We start from the raw sequence: 22,301 nt of genomic DNA, 5'->3' as shown, positions 1-22,301 counted from the left end.
TATATGAGATCACAGTAACTTCTGGGGCTTGTCCCTGAAGCTGCTGCTTTGTTGGTTTTTCATTGTAGGCAAGATTGGGCTTGAAATATGTGAGTTTTTGTGTTCTTCACTATCCCTGATTTCATTCCATTTCTGTCACTTTAAAGATGTGACATTTCTCCTCAGGTGACTGCTATCCTACGTGAAAGACACTGTATCAAGAGAATTGGGGAGTATTGCTTGGAGAATAATCAATTGGTTAAAGTAATGAATTACAATGAAAAACCTGTCAAATAACTAGAAGTGGGACAGTGAAAGCCATTTCTTGAAGTTCTCAAACTAGGTACAATGTGAACACTTAAGATATAAACTTGTTTTCAACATACACATGTCCTTGAGAAGGCAGACATCATTTCAGGTTTGAGCTGTGCCCTGACAAATTCACTTACATTACACATCGGTCACTTCTCCTTTGTTTGCTGTTGTGTTACCTACCTGTGCCTCGTTGGCATCCGTTCTGCTTTTCTCTTACTTCCCTCTCATTCTTTAACCACCTCTGCAATTAAAAGGGTGGTCAGCAGCTAAATTCAAGCACCACTGAATGTTGCTGAAAAAGAAATAATCTCATTTCCTCATGCTGAAGAACTACAAATGCATCTTTTCTGGGGGAGAAATGTGGTAGCTGTTTAATAGCACACAGGATGGTGAAGTGAAATCCTTTGAAAGGTGTCACTAAAGATTCTGTGTCTGCCACTGGTGGCATTTCCCCGTGGCTGTGAATTATAGCAGGAGGCTGGCTGCAAATTCTTTTGGACCAAATCCTGAGTCCAGGAAAGGGCTGTGATCCAAGTGATGACTTCTGTCCTCTCTGTGAGTTGGTCGTGCCTGCGTGCCTACATGGTTTTTAATAGCTCCTGCACACACCCTCTAACTAAATTTTTTGAGTCAAGTTTCATCAAAAATAGGTTTACTGTGCAAATGTATAGAACCTTTACCTAGTAATCATGATATTGTGTGGCTTTATTATTATGTTAAAGATATTTAAATATAGATTCACTGACAGCTTTTGAATCTTACTTTTGTCTAACAGAAGCTCAGAAGTGTTTTAAAACTTTATTCATATTAGGCATTTTGACTGCTTTGGTTTGTTGTGTGGCTAACTAACACAAAAAATTCTACACTTAAGAGTATATGTTTATAATGTGACTGTTAAAGTATTGGGACCTTCATTTTACCCTTCTTATGATGTACAGTTGTGGAAAGAACATTTTTCAGATAGAAAAATTATTCACTGCAGTGGGTTGGCTTTTTGTATCTCTATTAAAGTTGAACTGGTAGTTTATCCCACAATCTTACCCCAGTGATGTTTCAGTCTACAAAATCGTCCTCTGGTCTTGTCCACACAAGAAGCATCACCCATTTTCTTACAGGTAGTGACCAAAATGTCCCCATCTGAACCAGCTGGATGATTTCATGAAGCTGTTCATCTGTCATTGCTGGCAGCGTTGAGTCTGTTGCAAGCAAACTTTGACTGCTCTGTTTTGCAGGAGAGGTTCAAATGTTTCACTCACACTGGATATGTGCACACCAGGCTGCTCTGAGCAAGGCTTTGGCTATGTCATGTCTCCACGGGAACAGTCAGCCCGGGAATACCTCCAAACGGCCTCGAACATCCTGACTGAAGAGGAGCTGCACAAGAAAGCACTGGATCCTTTCATACTCCAGGCAGAGTTCTTTGTGAGTGTCTAGCCTCTGTCTTCTAGGAGCATCAATAAAAATGGGGTGTTGTCTCTCCATAGAAGACCTTGGTATTATTTTCTGCCAGTCTAAAAGTAGTACACGCAAACTCCACTTTTGTCAGTGAAGCATTTAATGCAATTCCCAAATTTATCATTCCTTTAAATTACAATGTCTGAAAGCTTTCAGTAGTATTGTCACTTAAAAACTATAGAATTGGTTCTAGCAAAACCAACAACAACAAGTCTTTGTTTCACAAGATTTAGGTTGGTTTTTTTTTCTGATGTATATTGCCTTTTTAACAACAGCAACAAAACAATCACTGGAGTTCAGAAGGAAAGCGTCATTTGCTATAAGCATAACTTGTTGAAATGTGTCTGGAGTTGCCCTAAAGATGAAATTAGTCCTAATCCACCCTCTTTGCTGTTGAATGCTTAATGTGTAGCTATTTTCCAAATCTAAATGTTCCCTGGTTACCTAAAACACAGTGTGGCTCTGTCATTCAGCAGGAACTTCAGAGTGTATTACTGGGGTTTTTTTCTGCACAAAAATAATTCACTAGTTGTAAACTTCTGAAGTTAAGACTGCCATGTCAAATATTCTCTTAAACTGAAATCTCAGCAGAGCAGAGGAAGATTGTTTTGCAACATTACAGCCCTTTCAGCCTGTCCTCTTTGTGACCTCCAAGTGTCTGAAAAGGAAAGACCACTCTGATTATCATTTGCTGTCCTCCCTCCTTGCACAGTTTCAGGGGGTTTTTTGCATTTATGAGAACAGAGGGATACTCTGGGATTCTGGTTTAAAGTAGAATACAAGGTATCTGTGGTCCTTAATTCCTTTAGTACTGTACAAGTTGAAGGAAAGCAGCTTTTGTGTAGGCAAAACCCTGTTCCTTTTAAAGTAAAGTATCTATTGTTCTTTTAGGGAAGGAATGTCCGCTTGGTGTCTGGACTGCTGGACTAGTCCACATACAATTTCACCAATCTTTCAGCTACTCTGTAGCTTTCAAGCAAAGAAAATAATGTTAGATGTAGGAAAAAATACACTTCATTTGTCTGAGAGATTTTGAATTAGGCTTCCTGATGTTCATGGAATCATCCAGCAGCCGAGCCATCCCAAACTATTTTCATTCTCTAATGAAAACTGAAAGAGCACAAAATGCTGTGCAATCAATGTCATATCTGTAATTAAAAATTGTAAACTAGGTCTTTTTTTATGAAACAGTTATCACCAGCTAGCTCTTCATCATGTGTTTTCACTCTGTCTAACCTACTTGGTTTTCAAAGTCCAAAGCCCAGATGAAGCAAGAAGTTGTTTCATTTTGCAAGAAAAGCCAGGGAGCACATTAACAGGGCTAAGTCTTGAAATTCGTACAAGATTTAGAGTTTTTACTCATACAGCAGTCCTGTTGATTTCACCAAGAATTGGCTTGTGTGGTGAATGACTTAAGACCCCAAAACAGCCCATGGAGCTTGGCTCAGGAAGAGTTTAATTTGGGTTGACTAAATACCAAGGAACAATTGAGAAAAATATGAAGATTTTGTTCCTATGCAGTTCTCAAAATTGGTAGGAAATTACTTCAACAAAACATTTTTGTCCTTATTTGCCTCTGGTTAAAGCCAACAGTGTGCTAAGTGCTTTGTAAGTGGTGGATTGTAGATAGTCTTTTCTAAGGTTCCAGAACTGACCTCAAGTTGCTCCAGGGCAGGTTTAGATTGGATATTAGGAAAAAATTATTCACTGAAAGGATGAAGCACTGGAACAGGCTGCCTGAGGAAGTGGTAGAATCACCATCCATGAAAGTGTTTGTAAACATGTGTATGTGGCACTAAGGGACATGGCTTAGCAGTCAACATGGAGGTGCTAGGTGAAAGGTTTGACTCAATGATCTTAGAGGTCATTTTCAGCCTTAATAAGTCTCTGATTCTGTAGTCCATAGCTCTGCTCATCTTAAATTTTTCCCTTACTTGCCTTACTCAACCCTGATTCCTGTTTCCAGTCTGTCCTGTAGTGGTCTCTCAAATCCAGCTGCAGCTGGGATGACCAGCTCTGCCTCCTGGTTCCTGTGAGCCATATCTCTGCTAAGCCTGGTTAGCATATCCCTTCTCTTTGTCTGGCTTCCTACTCCAGCTGCTGGAAGGTTTCTGTTTGTTCCCACCTGGCATTAGCCCCTTATTGCACGGGATGGGCAGTGGGGAATAGGAAGTCCCTCCGTCTTTGTGTGTTCTTTGCATCAGGGATAGAGAGTGCAGGCAATCCCCAAATACCCCTTTGCTGCCCTTTTCCATGGAGCTTGGCAGCACGATGAGCAAAGCAGTGACGCTCCCGCAGCCCCATGGAGTCAGGGCAGCACAACAGCCTGTCATCATGTGTGTCATACTTTGTTGCTGGTGCAAGTCCCCAGCAAATTATTAACTTCCACCCTCAGAGAGGAAGCGATGTGAGTCAGAAAGGATGGTCCATCTTCTTGGAGCAGTGACTTGCGTTCCACCTCTTGCATTGCTCAGTGCCTACACTTGCAATTCAGTTCTAATAATATTAGGAGTGAATATGTCATGCATGTTACTCAATGAATTAGTCACTAGGAGCATTTTCACATGAAGGATTTCAGAAAAGAAAGCCAGTGGCAGAAAAAGGAAATGTCAATCATACTTTGGTGATAAGTTGCTGGAGGTACTGTACAGTATGTCCCAGCTGACTTCATCACTTTGCCTCCCTCACAAGGAGGACATAATCGGCTTGGGGTTTTTATACCTCCTGTGAATCTAATAATACTACTGACTGTCTCTTATGTTTTCATGGGTTTCTTGTTTTTCTTTTTTTTTAACAGGAAATTCCAATGAACTTTGTTGATCCAAAGGAATATGATATTCCAGGCCTAGTGCGTAAGAATCGCTACAAAACAATTCTCCCAAGTAAGTTTCTGCTTTTTAAGTCATTGAGGCAGTGTGGTTTATTCCACTGGCTGGAGGGCTTTGCATTTTCCTTCCCAGAGTGCATGAAGTGTACCATCACCACAATGTATTGTCCAAAAGCCATGTTTATGGAGCAGCAGCATGGCCTCAAAGCATAAATCAGATTTCCAAAGAGGTACAGAGCATGAAGAAAATGCTGCTGATCCTCAGGGAAACGTAGGTTTTTTAGTTATTAGAATTTCATCATTTGGTGCTGCTTAAAAGTTATACCCAAGAACTTGGTCTATTAAGATATTACTTAGTGATTTACTAGATTAAATTTCTTTCGAAAGACCAAAATCTAGCAGCATTATTTTCCTGACTGACGTTTTTTCAAATGCAGACTGAGAATATTGGGAACTGGCCTGATAGCATTAAGATGACACAGAAAAGTATTTTTCTTTTCCATTACACAGTTTTATTTGTAGGCAGAGGTAGGAGTTTTGAGAAACAATTTGGTACAAATTTTTACAAGCGTCATCATTTTTCTCTCTCTCATACTTTAAGATATTTTGAAAAGTGATGCAATTGGATGTCATGCCTTTTTTTTTCCCCTTCTAAGCTGTTGTTGGAAGATGGTATCACCACTACAGTAGTCTTTTGCAAAATGTCAAATGTCAGGTTAGCAAATATAAGTGCAGTGAAGTCAAAAATGTCCTCAGCTATACCTAACAGTCAATGAATCCAGATGGAAAAATGGTTTTAAAAAAGATTCTTTTAATGTCTTCAAACTCCAGCAACTGCAGCCTGATGAAAAGTGTGAAACTCTTTTAATGGCTTTGTACTCTACCTCAGACCAGAAGTGTAAAAGCATTTAACAGCTTTTCACTATTGCTGTGCTAATGGTTGAGGTGATTCATTCAAGTATTAATTTGCTGGTTTTGCTGCAACGGGAAGATTGCAAAAGTGAATATTGATTTCAGATGCCCAAGGTGCCAGATCTCCAAGTGTATATTCTGAATTTGGTATTTCTTCATCTGAGCCATATGGGTATCTGCCAGCAGCCACTGTTGTTACTTTGACCTCTTCATCTCAGATAATTCTTTCACCCAACCATCTCTCTAATGTTATTAACTTTATTCTGGCCTTGTTATGATCTGAGCTTTTTTTTCTGAATGAACTTTTAACAACTTTGTCCCTGACTGTGGCCACATGATGGCTTGGTATTCCTGAGGAAAGGTAAGGGCTGAGTGCTCACTCTTGTCCCACTGCCTCCATTTCACAAGGCTTGGTGCTGGCAGTGAAGAGGGGTAGAAAGGAGACCTACCTTCTTTTTACACTTCAAAGCCAAAGATCCCAGGAAACATGAATCTGGTCTGTTGGAGGACAGCATTTCATGCTGACTCTGTGTTTGTAGTACTGTGAAAATCACTGTGTACTTTATCCTTAATATGATACTGGATAAAGCACAATTTTTGCGTAAATTTTATTTTGTTCTTCTTTCTAAGCCTACTGAACTTTTTTTATGAAAAAGGCACCTGTGGTTTGTTTTTTATATTATCTTGGTCATATACACTGTTGCTGTTTGCTGAGGCCTCTGTCGGGAGGATGTTTCTTGTCAGTGGTAAAGAACTGGGTAGCACTGGTCAAAGTGGATGAATGTGGGCCCATTAAAATCAGTGAAGCAGCCATTGACTTCTGTAGGAATTGGACTGAACTTCTTAAGTGGAATAATGTTTTCTTTTGTCATCTTATTAGAACAAGAATAATGCTTCATAAACAGCCTCAATGAAGGAGACTCAAGTACTGAAGAGACTTAAAATGCAAGAGACTGTTAATGTTCTTTAATTTCTCTATAGCCATTATATTTGTTAATAGAACATCTTGGAGTGTGGTTCATTGCAAGATGAAACTGGGGAGGAGTTGTTGTCATCTGGCTTGCCTGGGTGCAAGAAATGCATGTTTATGTTTTGGTAGAAAAGCTCTTTGCTATCATTTCACAAACAATATTCTAATGTCTTTGAAGCCAGAATGAGTCTGTTGACCTAACAGATTGAGAAATAATTTCCTGTAGCAGAAAACTGCTTTTCCAGAGTCATGCTGAGGCACTGACTCAGGACCAATTAAGGCAGGATTCAGAAAGTGGATGGAACTGTCAGAAGGCTGCAAATTACCCCAACCATCTTTTCCCTTTTTTAATGGTCTTAACATGGGGGTTTTCTAAGGCCACTCACATCTGCTATGATGGCCATGAATGCATGTCAATGTCTTGCTCTACTAAATAATCTTGTGTGTCTCCTTCCTCTGATAAACTATTCCTTATCTCCTTACACCTTTCAGATCCTCACAGCAGAGTGTGCCTTACCTCAGCTGATCAGGACGACCCCCTCAGCTCTTACATCAATGCTAACTACATCAGGGTAAGAGCTCCATAGCCCAGTGTGTCTGCTCAGCCTCTGTTAATGTAAACAGAACTGCAACACACACTGGCTTTTAAATTCAGCCTTCTAGCTGATCTGATTGCTCTTCTCTCCTGCTTACATTAGCTGAAATGCAAATCTCAAAGTGCACCTGTACAGATTCAGACTAGAAAGAAACATACTTCTGCAGTTCTTGATGCAAAATTCCTTGTCAGCTAGCCTAACCAAGGCACTGGATAATCAGCCTGAATAAGGCTCATGACCTAGTCAGAGTCACCTCAAGTCTGTAGGGCACTCTTTGCTGGAATTACGTGAGTCTGTACTGTGCCTTTACTCCATGTGCACATGTGCAGGAGAGAGATGGAGAAGAGAGCTGGTACCATGGAGTCAGCATTTCATCCAGGATAGCTCTCTGGTTTTTTGAGAGCAAACCTTCAAGGTTATGGTGGACACCCCTGTTAAAGCTGATCTCTTGTTCTTTTGTTGGCAGGGCTATGGAGGAGAGGAAAAGGTATACATTGCTACTCAGGGACCGATAGTAAATACTGTCACTGACTTCTGGAGAATGGTGTGGCAGGAGCGTTCTCCCATCATTGTCATGATTACCAATATAGAAGAGATGAATGAGGTAATGCTGTTACATCCAGTCTATATTTTTATCTCTACTCCAACAGTTATTTTCAGCATAGACACTAAGCCAGCAAACAGAAGTTAGTTCAGTGGCCTGTGCAGTCAGAGCCAGCATTAAATTCTTCAGGCTCAGAGAAGATGTGGGCTTCTCCTTCGCTTCAGTTTACTGTGAGTCCTGTTTTGCTGTCTGACTTCTCCTGCTGTTGGTTTTGCCATTTTCCTCTCCCAGCTGACCTGAAACCCCTCCTTACCCAGCTCTATCTGCAGGCAGCCTATGAAGTTCTTTCTGAAGGAATCAAAAGCAATAGTACCCCATAACTGCTAAGGCTGAATATCTTGAATCAGTAGAGTTGCTGCTGCTTTATCTTGCATTTATTACAGTTTGATATTTACATGCACATTTCATTGAGGAAGTACCTGATTTCTGTATGATAATCAACAACTAGAACTGACTTGGGTATTGTGGACCTTCCCCTGAATGTGTCTAGGGAATGCTTATGAAATACTGAAATTAAGATGCTGAAATTTTCTATTTGCCACCATTTTTTAGTTCCATAAATTACTTCCATAAATTAAACTGTAGTGATGTTTGTGCTAATCCACATAAAGTGAATTCTTCTTTTTTTTGCAGTTTGTAATACTGCAGCACTCCAGCTATTCATTACTTACCTGCTGAAATCTTTCCCCCGTAGCAGCGTTGCAAGAACTTTGTGCCTGGGCTTCAGCTCACAGCCAGGTAGCTGAGCTCACATCTGCCTTTACTGGCAGTGTAAGATGTGAGAAAGTGGTGTGGGCATGTGTTGGACTCTGCATCCTCCTCCGCCATTAAGCAGCAAGGCTGGGTGGAGATATCCAAATGTTGTTTCTGAAGCTGCAGAACCATTGCGTGTCAGACTTTTCCTTGAGAACAGATTAGTAATTTAGGTTAGAGATTTTTGTTTGGAGAAGAAGCTTTAGATGCTTAGAAGCCAAAGAATACAGGCATACATCCAGCATACAGACAGAGTTGTAATGGCTTATCTGCTAGCTGGAAGCTTAGTGCCCTCAATCATGCACGTGCACAAACCTTTAGCTTTTCATAGATATAAAGTAAATATGTTCATGTCGTTTTTTCAACTTCATTGAAAAAAGACATGAACAAGACTGACACAGAATTATGATGCTTTGCAAGTTAAAAATGGTCAGTTATTACAGCTGGCTCATTGGAAACATCCTGTCAAGGGTTGCTGATGCAAAACAACAAATTATGTTGCTGATCTGAATGCTTTAACTCAGGTTTTAAATTTGCACCTGCTTGTATCTGAGCAGCAGCACTGAAGCAATAACTTGCTCATTAATCAAAGTTGCCATTTTCTGGCACATTAAAATGTTGTGACATAGTCAGCACACCAGAATCTTTTGCAGACTTTGAGGTTTAAAGAAGATACAGAAGAAATGCTGGTCCTGAATGACATGTCTGAAATGTTCTTCTACTATAGTTTTCATTACAAGATTGTATAACAGGAAGGCAAAATAACCTTCATGTCTGGATTGCCTCCTACCTGTACTGACCAAGTGTTTCAGCCCTCTTACCAGTCTTGGGAAGCAGTTCACTGCAGTGCTGATGCACTATAGAACTGGAGCTTGCTACAGCCTCTATATCATAACAGAGCTGCTGAGTCTTTCCTGATACATTTTGTGTCAAAAATGTATCAATGACAGCAATCTTAGCCAAAAATACAAGACCATTTCATGTAAACGTCTTCTATAGTCCCTCCATTTATCTGCAACACTTCTATTAATAGATAAATAACAGGACTCAAAGTACATAATTTCAAACCCAGAAGTTTTGTTCAGCAATGATGCTAGTAAGAGAGACTTTGTATTCTTCCTCAGTGCAATGGCTTCACTAATGTGAGTATTAAAAGCTCTGCACCTCAGCCCTCTGTCACTTCTAATCTGAACTGATAGACAGCCCCAGAAATGAGTGGGCAATCTTACTCCACTCCTTTAAGCAGAGCAGTGTCTGTGCTATTGATAGCTGGTAGTGCTCTTGACAATTTTTGCAGTGGATTCTGCAGTTTATGAGTAAAGGAAGAAAAACACAATCTGCATAAATAACTTTACAGAGACACAGTGGGCCACGCTCCCAGTGGGTTATTAACTGATGTACTCTGCAGATGGAACAACACAGATTCTCCCACACAAAAATTTTGACTCAGTAACTTTGCAAGGTACTTTTCTGTTGTTAGTCTTCCATCACAAGTGGAATTACGTTCGGTGGGGGAGACAAAAATTATTCAACTTGTTTCCTCCAAGATTGTGTACAGCTGTGTAAAAGCAGAATCTTACAAGCATCATCTTTACTGAGGTTTGTTGAATAGCAGATACCTGCTCCCCTGTGATAATAACAGGAAACGCAGCCTAGGACTGGGAGTGGCTCCAGGGAAAAAGCTGTGAAGGAAGGCATGTTGTGGCAGTTTTGTGTTCCCCTTGGGATGCCCTTTGCAGCTGCAGTGTGCCTGGAGCCCTGGGCTTTGTGGTTTTCAAAACCCTCACCCTAGGCTTAACCCTAACCCTAGCCCTAGGCAGGAAACCCAGCTTCTTGCATTATCACAAGGCAGCCTTTTTCTCTGACTCTGCCTGATTCATGTCATTCCTTGTCCATGAACTAATTTGTGTACCATATTGAAATGCCTGTCTCTGCCTTTGTATATTGATTAATTTAGAGAAACTGAATACAAAACCACTGTCTTTTTTAGCTCTTCTTCCAGGATTAGAGGGACCTACAAATTTGCACTGGCTCCTCTGTAGTGTTTCAGTACCACAGAGTAGATCTCCAAATGGACTACAGTTTCTGTGTTTCCAAGTGTTAGGTTGTCTTGGCTGTATCTCTTACTGGTTTTTGGCAAAATCAAATGTAGTAGTCCAATCCCTCTCACAGCTACTGCTGCCTTTTAGTTCCCTATCTTTGAAAGATTCTCACTGACATTCTTAAGTGGATTTTGGTACATAATCTATTTTCCCAATCATCCCCAGTCATGTTATTTTGTGCAAAAACATATGCAAATGATCATTTTATATTCAGAGAGCATTGAGCCATTATAAAAAATAGAGAATCTGTATTTTGTGTTTCTACATCAGTATATATGCAGCACAGATATATTGGTAACTAGTGTATATTATACTAATCATTATTATCTCAAGAAAAAGATGAATTTAAAAACACAAGCACATTGCCACCGGTCTCTCTAATGAACCTTCAAAATGCACATCAGTTGCATAAAGATAAATAAGGATGTGTGTATTTAAAAGCATTGGTTAGTAATTACTTGATTTGTGCATTTTTAATCAAGCAATCAGGCTATTATGGATGCAGCAAAAATCAGCTGAAATGTGGTCCCTGTTTAGTAAGTGAAAGCTTGTACTTATTATAGAAATGAAATTTATTCCTATTCATCTATGCATGTGCTGTATTCAATTTCAGAGGAGAAAAAAGCCGAGCCTCCCTTGATACCTGCTTAACTGGATTTGTTTTATATTGCACACAGAAATGCACAGAATATTGGCCTGAGGAACAGGTCACCTATGAAGGAATAGAAATCACAGTTAACAGAGTCATACAAGCAGACGATTACCGTTTAAGGCTCATCACCCTAAAGGTAAATCATTCCAATGTACTTACAGTAGCTTAGCTGTCTAAACCTATAAATGCAGATGTTCAGGGGGAGTTGTGTAGAAAGCTTCTGCACAGTGTAGTGCTGGAAAAAAACACCACTTTTCATTACTGAAGTAATCATAGCTTTGCCCTGTTCACCAGAATGAAAGTTACAGGAAAGTAAGCAGTCAGAGGTTTAGGCTGCATGTGTACAGTCTGAAAGCCACCAGGCCAGTTGCAGTAGTATGGGGTTCAATGGGTAAGAAACCAGTGACTCATTCTGTGCTTTCGTCCTCCGGGTTCATTGATCAGTGAAAATGAAGTGTCAACTCACAGAGAGCTTCTTACTTTGTAAGGGTAGTTCTATATACCAGTAACCATTCTCTCATCTTGTGGATAGAAAGTTTTAGCACTGGTTTAATTTTTTAAGCACTTAGATACTACTTAAAGTACCAGAGTCCTATTTTACAACTCTTTTCATTGCTAGGTTCTAGAATATCAGGCTACATGTTTTAGTAACAGTCTGTTTACATAAACTTCATACGTCTTTCATCTGCCAGATCTACCCCGGCCTCAGTATAACATGACAAGTTCTTCTCAAGCTGGAAAAACTCCACTTTTATCCAACCAGTTTCAAGTCTCTTCAGCCATATGCTAATGGGCAAAAAGCCAGCATATGACATCCCATGTCTGGATTCAGAGTGTAGAAAGTCTGTCACTCATGCTTTTGGCAAAGGCAGCAAGGAGAAAATCACACTCCCTGACAAGTGGGAAGTGAAGAATATCTGTGTGTTGCAGACTTGCAGCTCATCTGGTTTTGCTTTTCAGTTAGACAGTGGTTTTTGTTTTCAGTACTAGTGGGTCAATATCTCTTCCCTTCACCCCCGAAATGTCAGGATGTGAACTGCTGAGTTCTAGAGCTGAAATAAAGATTCCATTTAAGTTACCTTTCCCTAGAGCTGTACATTTGCCATTTAATGGCAGTAGTGGAGCAGCAGCTCTGAGCCATGCATACATTAAGTGACTTGGTAGTGAAAACTGGAAAAGCCATGAATTGACTTCAGTTTGCCCTTAAACAGGAGTGTTCAGAAACGTGTTATTACTACATGCTTTATAGAGTCGACTGTCATTTTTCTCTCCATATAGGGGATAAGATTTGTCAGGTTTTGGGAATTTAGAAAAATGTCAAGCTAGAAGCAAGGCTTGTTTTCCGTTCTCAGAGAAAGTTGCCAGTATCTAGCCACTGAGTCATGATTTCAGCTACAGAATACGTGTTGGTAGACTTCAAACTGTCTGTTAAATCCTGCTTCCTCTGAGCTGTTCCCAAGTCTTCTCACTCTCAAGGAACCATCAGTAGAGAATATTTTGTTCAAGTCAAAGCAGAAGTGTACAGAACCACAAGTCAGGATGCTCCAGGCAGAAGCATAAAACTTTTAACACAGTAGACTAAAATAAAGGCATCCAGAGTTCATCACTAGAACTTTGTCTGTTTTCTGTTGCTGTCAACTAAATGATTTATGTAGTGATTCATGTTTTTCTTCAGATGACTTTTACTTTTCTCTCAGTGTTATTGACAACATTTTTATTATAATTTTTCACAACTGATTTAAGAATTGGGTGTTCATAACTTCTGTGACTCACACACAGTCACACATTCAAAAGCAACTGTGTTTCAGAGCAGTGTTGATCAGATTTACTGTAGTGAGCTTGAGTGTTATTCATGATAACTAGTTATGCTCTCTTAAAGTATTTTTTCCCTAGGATAAATAACCTAAGGCCAGACTTTGTGCTGTGATAGTAAGACTCTGTTCCTGAAGTGAGCTAGACACAGCCTTAAGGATCCTGTGGCTATGCTTCAGTGAGCACTTTAAACCCAGTGTAAGATGGAACAACATCTTAATGAAGCCAAGCCTCCCTTTGTCCAGCTCTCTTGTTCTGACCTTTGTTCCATCTCCCATGTGCCCTCACAAGTGTTTGTGACTGTGTGCCAAGCCAAAGGGAGAAACTAATCCATCTGAAAATTAATCCATCTCAAGAAAGGAAAAAGATTTAACGTGATTGCTTTCACAATCTAGCTCACTGTGAAGCTGTGCAAAAGCTCTGTCATCCAAAGAGAAGGATGGAAAATGCTCAACCACAGAATACTCTTAGCATCCCGTGACTGACAAGCATAAGGAGGGGCTTAGGAGTATACACGACAGAAACTATTTTCAGATTTTTGTGCCTTGTTCTTCAGAAAAAGTTATATTTGTCTTTTTCTCTCTTCAACTCAGCCAGCCATGATTTGAAGGGAGGGTTGTGGAAGCTAACACTTCTGTTCTTGGACCTTTTGCAAACATTTGCTTTGCCCTGTGCCAGCTGGCTTGTGCAATGGCTGCAAGGGTAAGGCCAGTTCCCTGGGCACCATGTTACTATTCTGCACCTTTAGAAATCAGACAGAAGGATATCACTCTGAACACACAAAATCAGAAGCTCACAGTGCTACTTGGCACTCCAAAAAGGAAACAGCACATTTGCTATATTCATAACCATGCTGAGACAGAGAATCAGAATTTGTGTCTCTCAAAAAGACCTGGACTGCAGCTAGATACAATTCCCACCTTCCATACTGCCTCTGAATTTCTCACCATGTCCAAGAGAAGAGTAGAATTGACAGGAGACCGATATAAGTTGGTCTGTCAGAAGAGATAGAAAATAAGCTCCCATCTCTCTCCCTCATCTATTTATCTAGCTATCAGAGACAGAGATATGGCTCCTGGCTCTCTGTCTGTCAAATACATTATGAAAGCAATTATGTCACAAGCACAGCTCTGGCTTTGCTGAATGAATCTGTCAAGAGGGAACAGACCGCCTGGAGTGTTTTGCACACAGCTCTTGGCACTAAAAGAGCAGAATACTTTGTGGGGGGTGGAATTTTTGGGGTTTTTTCTTGTAAGGCAGTTTACTGAAGTGCAGTCATGATATTTGAAGTCCAGATTTTTGTGTTATGTGGCTTCCCATTTGGATTTCTGTTCGATTTAGCATTCACATAATGGCTGGGGTTGGAAGGGACCACTGGAAATCAGCTGGTCCAACCTGCCCGCTACAGCAAGTTCCCTTAAAGCAAGTTGCATGTGCTTGTGTCCAGGTGAGTCTTGAATATTCCAGAGAAAAAGACTCCACAAACTCTCTGGACAGCCTGTTTCAATGCTCTGTCACCCTCAAAAAATTTTTCTTTGTATTCAGATGGAACTGAATATGTTCATTTTCTGTGTTTCAGTTTGCGCCCCTTGCCCTTGTCCTGTAGCCAAGCACTACAGAAAAGTGCCTTGACCCATCCTATTGACACCCTCCCTTCAGACACTTACAGAATTGGATAAGGTGCCCTTTCAGTTTTGTCTCCTCCAAGCTAAACAGGCCCAGCTCCCTCTAAGTGAAGTGCTCCAGTGTCCTAATCATCTTCATGGCCCTCCACTGGACCCTCTCCAGTAGTGCCTTGTCTCTCTTGAGGTGGGGAGTCCTGAACTGGACACAGCACTCCAGGTGAGTCGAGTGCCCCCTCTCTAGGGCTGAGTAGAGAGGCAGGATCACCACTCACAACCTGACAGCACTGCTTTTCTTTATGCACCCCAGAATACCTTTGGCCTCCTTGGCTACAAGGGCACTGCTGGCTTGTGGGCAGCTCGTTGTCCACCAGATCCTTCTCCACAAGGCTGCTTTCCAGCTGGTCAGACCCCACACTGTACTGGTGCTTGGGGTTATTCTTCTCCACGTGCAGGACCCTGCACTTGCCCGTGTTGAACTTCATCAGTTCCTCTCTGTCCAACTCTCCAGCCTGCCTAGGTCTCATGGAACAGCAGCACAGCTTTCTGGTGTGTCAGCCACTCCTCCTAGTTTTGTATCATCATCAAGAAAAGTGCTGAGGGTACGCTCTGCCCCTTCATCCAGGTCATTGATGAGTAAACTGAACAGTGCTGAACCCAGTACTGATCTCAGGGGAAGGCCACAGGCTATGGGCCTTCAGCTGGGCTCTTTGCTGCAGATCACAGCCCTCTGAACCCATTCAGCCAGTTCTCAATACACCTCACTGTCCTCTCGTCTAACCTATGCTTCTTGAGCTTGCCTCATGAGGAGGTTACAGGAGACAGGGTCAAAAGCCCTGCTGAAGTCAAGATGGACAATATTCCTGCTCTCCCATCATCCACCCAGCCAGTCATCCTGTCACAGGAACCTTTCAGATTGGTCAAGCTTGATGCCCTCTGGAAAATCCATGCTGAATACTCCCAATAACCTTTTCCTCTACATGTTTAGAGGTGATATGCAGGGTGAACTATTCAATTGCCATTTTAGGGATGGAACTGATGCTGACTGGTGTGTAGCCCCCTGGGTCCTCCCTCTTGCCATCTTTTTCAAGACTGGAGGGGCACTGGCTTTCTTTCAGTCTTCAGGCACCTCCCCTTTTCTCCATGATCTTTCCAAGATGATGGAGAGTGACTTAGCAGTAATATCTGCCCGCTCCCTCAGCACTCATGGATAGATCCCATTGGGGCCCATGGATTTGTGGGTTTCAGGTTTACCTAAATGCTTTCTAACCAAGTGCTTATCAACCAAAGGAAAGTTGTCTTTTTCTCCAGAATTTCTTGCCCTCAGGGTCTGGGATTCCTGAGGGCCAGCATTGGCAATGAAGACTGAAACAAAGAAGGCGTTCAGTAACTCTGCCTTCTCTGTATCCTCCACCACCAGGGCTCCCACCTCATTCAGCAGTGGGGCTACATTTTCCCTGCTCTTCCTTTTGTGACTGATGACTGGTGCAACTGAAGAAACTCTTCTTGTTGTCCTTGACATCCCTTGCCAGATTTAATTCCAAATGGGCTTTTAACCTTTCTTGTCACATCTCTGCATACTTTGACAACATTCCTATATTCCTCCCAAGTGCCATGTCCCTTTTTCCATATTCCATAAATTTCGAGCTCCCTCTAAGTGAAGTGCTCCAGTGTCCTAATCATCTTCATGGCCCTCCACTGGACCCTCTCCAGTAGTGCCTTGTCTCTCTTGAGGTGGGGAGTCCTGAACTGGACACAGCACTCCAGGTGAGTCGAGTGCCCCCTCTCTAGGGCTGAGTAGAGAGGCAGGATCACCACTCACAACCTGACAGCACTGCTTTTCTTTATGCACCCCAGAATACCTTTGGCCTCCTTGGCCACAAGGGCACTGCTGGCTTGTGGGCAGCTCGTTGTCCACCAGATCCTTCTCCACAAGGCTGCTTTCCAGCTGGTCAGACCCCACACTGTACTGGTGCTTGGGGTTATTCTTCTCCACGTGCAGGACCCTGCACTTGCCCGTGTTGAACTTCATCAGTTCCTCTCTGTCCAACTCTCCAGCCTGCCTAGGTCTCATGGAACAGCAGCACAGCTTTCTGGTGTGTCAGCCACTCCTCCTAGTTTTGTATCATCATCAAGAAAAGTGCTGAGGGTACGCTCTGCCCCTTCATCCAGGTCATTGATGAGTAAACTGAACAGTGCTGAACCCAGTACTGATCTCAGGGGAAGGCCACAGGCTATGGGCCTTCAGCTGGGCTCTTTGCTGCAGATCACAGCCCTCTGAACCCATTCAGCCAGTTCTCAATACACCTCACTGTCCTCTCGTCTAACCTATGCTTCTTGAGCTTGCCTCATGAGGAGGTTACAGGAGACAGGGTCAAAAGCCCTGCTGAAGTCAAGATGGACAATATTCCTGCTCTCCCATCATCCACCCAGCCAGTCATCCTGTCACAGGAACCTTTCAGATTGGTCAAGCTTGATGCCCTCTGGAAAATCCATGCTGAATACTCCCAATAACCTTTTCCTCTACATGTTTAGAGGTGATATGCAGGGTGAACTATTCAATTGCCATTTTAGGGATGGAACTGATGCTGACTGGTGTGTAGCCCCCTGGGTCCTCCCTCTTGCCATCTTTTTCAAGACTGGAGGGGCACTGGCTTTCTTTCAGTCTTCAGGCACCTCCCCTTTTCTCCATGATCTTTCCAAGATGATGGAGAGTGACTTAGCAGTAATATCTGCCCGCTCCCTCAGCACTCATGGATAGATCCCATTGGGGCCCATGGATTTGTGGGTTTCAGGTTTACCTAAATGCTTTCTAACCAAGTGCTTATCAACCAAAGGAAAGTTGTCTTTTTCTCCAGAATTTCTTGCCTTCAGGGTCTGGGATTCCTGAGGGCCAGCATTGGCAATGAAGACTGAAACAAAGAAGGCGTTCAGTAACTCTGCCTTCTCTGTATCCTCCACCACCAGGGCTCCCACCTCATTCAGCAGTGGGGCTACATTTTCCCTGCTCTTCCTTTTGTGACTGATGACTGGTGCAACTGAAGAAACTCTTCTTGTTGTCCTTGACATCCCTTGCCAGATTTAATTCCAAATGGGCTTTTAACCTTTCTTGTCACATCTCTGCATACTTTGACAACATTCCTATATTCCTCCCAAGTGCCATGTCCCTTTTTCCATATTCCATAAATTTCGTTCTTGTAGATTTTTGGGTTTTGGTGGATTTTTTTTTTTTTTGTTTTTTGGGTTTATTTTTGTTTTTTGTTTGTTTTGTTTTGTTTTTTGCCAGAAGCTTATTGTCATCCATGCATGGCTCCTACCCTCTTTGCATGATTTCTTACCCAGAGGGATGCACCAAAACTGAGCTTGGAGGAAGTGATGCTTGAATATTAACAAGCTGTTTTAGATTCACTGTCTTCCAGGGCCTTAACTCAAGGGATTCCTGCAATTAAGTCCTTGAAAGAATCAAAGTTATGTCTTCCAAAGTTCAGGCTTGTAATCCTACTTACTGCCCTTGCTCCTTCCATGTAGGATCCTCCACCATCTCTTGGTCACTGCAGCCAAGGCTGCCCACAACCTTCATGTGCCCACTCATGTACTTAACACAAGGTCACCTCTCCTCCTCATTCAGCAGTGGGGCTACATTTTCCCTGCTCTTCCTTTTGTGACTGATGACTGGTGCAACTGAAGAAACTCTTCTTGTTGTCCTTGACATCCCTTGCCAGATTTAATTCCAAATGGGCTTTTAACCTTTCTTGTCACATCTCTGCATACTTTGACAACATTCCTATATTCCTCCCAAGTGCCATGTCCCTTTTTCCATATTCCATAAATTTCCTTCTTGTAGATTTTTGGGTTTTGCTGGATTTTTTTTTTTGTTTTTTGGGTTTATTTTTGTTTTTGTTTGTTTTGTTTTGTTTTGTTTTTTGCCAGTGGCTTATTGTCATCCATGCATGGCTCCTACCCTCTTTGCATGATTTCTTACCCAGAGGGATGCACCAAAACTGAGCTTGGAGGAAGTGATGCTTGAATATTAACAAGCTGTTTTAGATTCACTGTCTTCCAGGGCCTTAACTCAAGGGATTCCTGCAATTAAGTCCTTGAAAGAATCAAAGTTATGTCTTCCAAAGTTCAGGCTTGTAATCCTACTTACTGCCCTTGCTCCTTCCATGTAGGATCCTCCACCATCTCTTGGTCACTGCAGCCAAGGCTGCCCACAACCTTCATGTGCCCACTCATGTACTTAACACAAGGTCACCTCTCCTTGTTGGTTCCTCCACCACCTCTGTCAAAAAGATCTCATCAGTGTTCTGCAGCAATCTCTGGACTGTGTGTGCCCAGCCATCTTGTGTTTCCAGCAGATTGATTTAATCTTCTCAGTTTTAAAGGGAAGGCCATGTTTCAGCATCAATTTTACAATGAGAAGTTCTTGTAAAATTGTTGTGATGTTTGTCTTAACTGGATTGCAGAAAGGAGAAGAAGTCAGAAACCTGAAACATTACTGGTACACGTCTTGGCCAGACCAGAAGACACCAGACCAGGCCCCTCCTCTGCTACAGCTAGTACTGGAAGTGGAAGAGGCCATGCAGAGCGCAGAGGAGAAGAATGCCCCAGTGATTGTTCACTGCAGGTAAATAAATATTGTGTCTGAATTCCAAGGGCTTCTTCGCATACAGTGACACAGTGCAGAGACTACCACACTGGCCATCAGTCACACGTGTGAAATCTTGCCCAATTGCTTCTGAAATGTGCTTGGAACTCCAAAGCTTTAATGACAATGATTTTCTATTACCAAGTGTTGCATTCAGATACAGGCTGAGTTGAACATAGAAGCTGGCAGTGGCTCAGTTACTTGTAAGAATAATTTCATTTCATTTGCCTTACCAGTAATATATGCCTTTAATTGTCTTTGAAGGGCCAAGCAAAGATTAACGTACATTAAGTGAAATTGAGTAGGAAAACACATGCAAGCAGACATATAATAGTATTAAATTTTAAGCACCAAACTCCCTGTTTTGTAGATTCCTTCTTTGTTGTTGTTTTTTTTTTTCCAAATAAATCATTATTAGGCCAAAGACAGTAATTTAAATATAACACATAAATGAAAGAGTGACAAAGCTGGTTACAGCAAGTACTAATTAATAGTCAGGAAATGTATGCAGTTGATAGTGAAACTGAAGTATCAGTAAGAATCCCTGGCAAAGATGAAAGCTTCTTATATGGAAGGAGCACAATCTTTACAGCGGTTTGATGCCTGATGAAAAAATTGTAATTATCAATCAGAGCAGAATAAAAATAGATGAGGATAGATACTTCTCCTCTCCGTCCTCAGAAAGAAGTGGGATGATGTACTTATCATTTATAGACGTGATGAACTATGTTCTTTTGCACTGCTATCTAGGGAGCGTGTTAAGCATCAGCAACCACTATTAAATCAGATATGCTTGTTGATTTTCACCCAAGAGTGGTTTAAAAAAGTTGGTTCACACACTCTAAACCATTAAAGTTTAGTATAGATGAATTACAGTTCTTGGAAAATTGGAGAAGTTCCAGAGGTCTAAAAGGAAGCCCTGTTTTGCCAGTGTTTAGGAAGGTTAAATGTGATTATTTGAAAACTACAGTCTGTTCTCAAAACAGTTGTTCCAGGTAAATAGCAGAAAGCCTGATAAGAAATGCAGTTTATCTTGCCAGGGTAATCTTCTATCATTTCAATAACATACATTTTGCCAAATTTATTTTTGTATGTAATATTGCTTAATTTTGCATAATGTTTTCTAGGAAACAGCAGATGGTTGCTCTCCAAAAGCCATAGTAAATGGGTATTATACAATGAGAATGTATCTTGGCAGAAATGGTTGGTAGCCTGGTGTCATCACAGATCTGACTGTAAGCTAATATGGAGTAATCACTATTAAAATGCTCATGTGATACCACATGTCTGGTTTTTCTGCCTGTGTTTTAAAACAGATGTGGAAAAATTTAGGCGAGTTCAGATGAAAATAAGAAATGGTTTGTAAGGAGGTCCTCTTTGTCTATGGAAATGTATGTGACTCTCTAGGAGCTCCTTGAAGAACTGTGGTATCTGCTGCTGGTTACTATGCCACTCCTGCTTCTCATGTTTGTTCTGTCCTCTTGTATGGTGTCATCCCCATGACACTGTAACAATCTGGGGATAAATGGAGCATTTTTATTTGAAAAAAAAATACTAAGACACAAGGAGATAGGATTATGATGTGTTCTATATGGATAATGTGCCACCCAGTGCTGTCTCAGCCACTGAGAGACCTGCAGCTTGTCCTGGGACAAGTGCTGTTTCCTTTATCTAAAAATGGGTGTTTTTCCCTGCCTTTGTAAAACACTGAGGTGACAGAACAGTAAACAGTATCAGGAGCTGTGTGCTGTGGTCTGTTTGGTTATGGTCAAGTGGAAGATGAAGGATTTGTGGGCAGCTGTGAACCGTGAACACCAATGTTGCTTGAATGTTTCTTGCCGGTGGTTTTGCATTACGATTTTCTCACAACGTAAATGAAAGCAGGATTTCCTGTAGTTGTGTCAAGTAATTATTCCTGAGTATGTTCACTTAATTATTTCACGCATAAGAAGGGCTTCCAGCATTTGCTGGTAGTTTGTTAGGTGATGAGAAGAATTCACAGCTTCTATAGCACTGTGCCTTTGAAAATAAATTCAGTTCTGGTTAGATACAAAAGAGTTCAGGAAAATTGTAAGAAATTTTTTTGATGGTGAATTTGTTGTATTTTGCTCTAATTCAAATTACTAGATTTCAGGCCTGATCAGAAAATGGCATCACACTTACTATTCCCCTGTTAGCTCTAATTATTTAAGCAAGAGTTGGAGTTTTTTTTACTCTGCCTGTGAATGAAAATAGCTTCAAAGAAGCTGTTAAAATTGAGAATTTCAAAGCAAAGTTTGCCTTCAAAGCAAGGCTTGCTGTCCAACCAAATCTTACTAAGAAATGCAGAAGCTTTTTTTCAATGGCTCAGTGAGAGGTTCAACAACATATTGGTTCAATGAGTCTCCAGTAGTCCATTTTTAGCATTGTATCTGCAACGTTCACCCTTCTGCTGTGAGTGGCTCACACTTAATCATGTCATCCAGCAAAGTTGGTATCTTTTCCTAGTTATGGCTTTCTGTCTGGAAGCACCCAGCTGGCAAAGGTCAGAGGGACAAAAGGGATGATGTGGTCTGTGCTGCTTTAGTGGCAGTCATTTGACCGGAAAGTTCCAAAATCCTTCTGACATCTCCACTGCCTCTCTCTGCTCTTCCCTTCCTTAGTGCAGGCATCGGGAGGACTGGCTGCTTTATTGCCACAAGTGTCTGCTGTAAACAGCTGAAGAACGAAGGCATAGTTGACATTTTGCGAACAGCCTGCCAGTTACGGTTAGACAGGTAAGAAAGCCTGCTTCCTTTCCAGAAAAATAAAAAGCAAAAATAGTAATAGTTCCTCTTATTTAAGGAGAAGAATGTAAGAGGGGAAGAACAAACCTAAGTGGAGGACAGGAGAGAACATTCCTCTGACTTGTAGTCTTTGCCTGAGCAGTAAACCTTGCTGAACAGCCCTAGAGCTGATTTAGGTTCACAGCTGGCAATCAAAGTCTGCACAGCTGTCCATCTCCATGAAGCAAGGGATGACCTTTTACCAGCTGAGGAGTTGGCCCCATGTGTTCACACAGAAGCAAAGGCTCAA

At 41.6% G+C, this 22,301-nt stretch overlaps 1 protein-coding gene across 1 annotated transcript in view; it reads left to right on the top strand.

The window, feature by feature from the left end:
- The window catches only part of PTPN5 (protein tyrosine phosphatase non-receptor type 5), a 78,310-nt gene that overhangs the window by 51,695 nt on the left and 4,314 nt on the right, over window positions 1–22,301 (top strand). Inside the window, exons 7-13 of the mRNA XM_041481079.1 lie at window positions 1,527–1,716; window positions 4,547–4,631; window positions 6,951–7,030; window positions 7,521–7,658; window positions 11,191–11,301; window positions 19,066–19,226; window positions 21,890–22,003. Of these exons, the coding sequence (XP_041337013.1) occupies window positions 1,527–1,716; window positions 4,547–4,631; window positions 6,951–7,030; window positions 7,521–7,658; window positions 11,191–11,301; window positions 19,066–19,226; window positions 21,890–22,003 (879 nt within the window). The remainder of the gene's footprint in view (window positions 1–1,526; window positions 1,717–4,546; window positions 4,632–6,950; window positions 7,031–7,520; window positions 7,659–11,190; window positions 11,302–19,065; window positions 19,227–21,889; window positions 22,004–22,301) is intronic.

The sequence above is a fragment of the Pyrgilauda ruficollis genome, unplaced genomic scaffold (assembly GCF_017590135.1).
Source record: "Pyrgilauda ruficollis isolate IOZ18807 unplaced genomic scaffold, ASM1759013v1 scaffold55, whole genome shotgun sequence".
NCBI lineage: Eukaryota > Metazoa > Chordata > Aves > Passeriformes > Passeridae > Pyrgilauda > Pyrgilauda ruficollis.
This window is presented reverse-complemented; position numbering and strand designations above follow the sequence as displayed.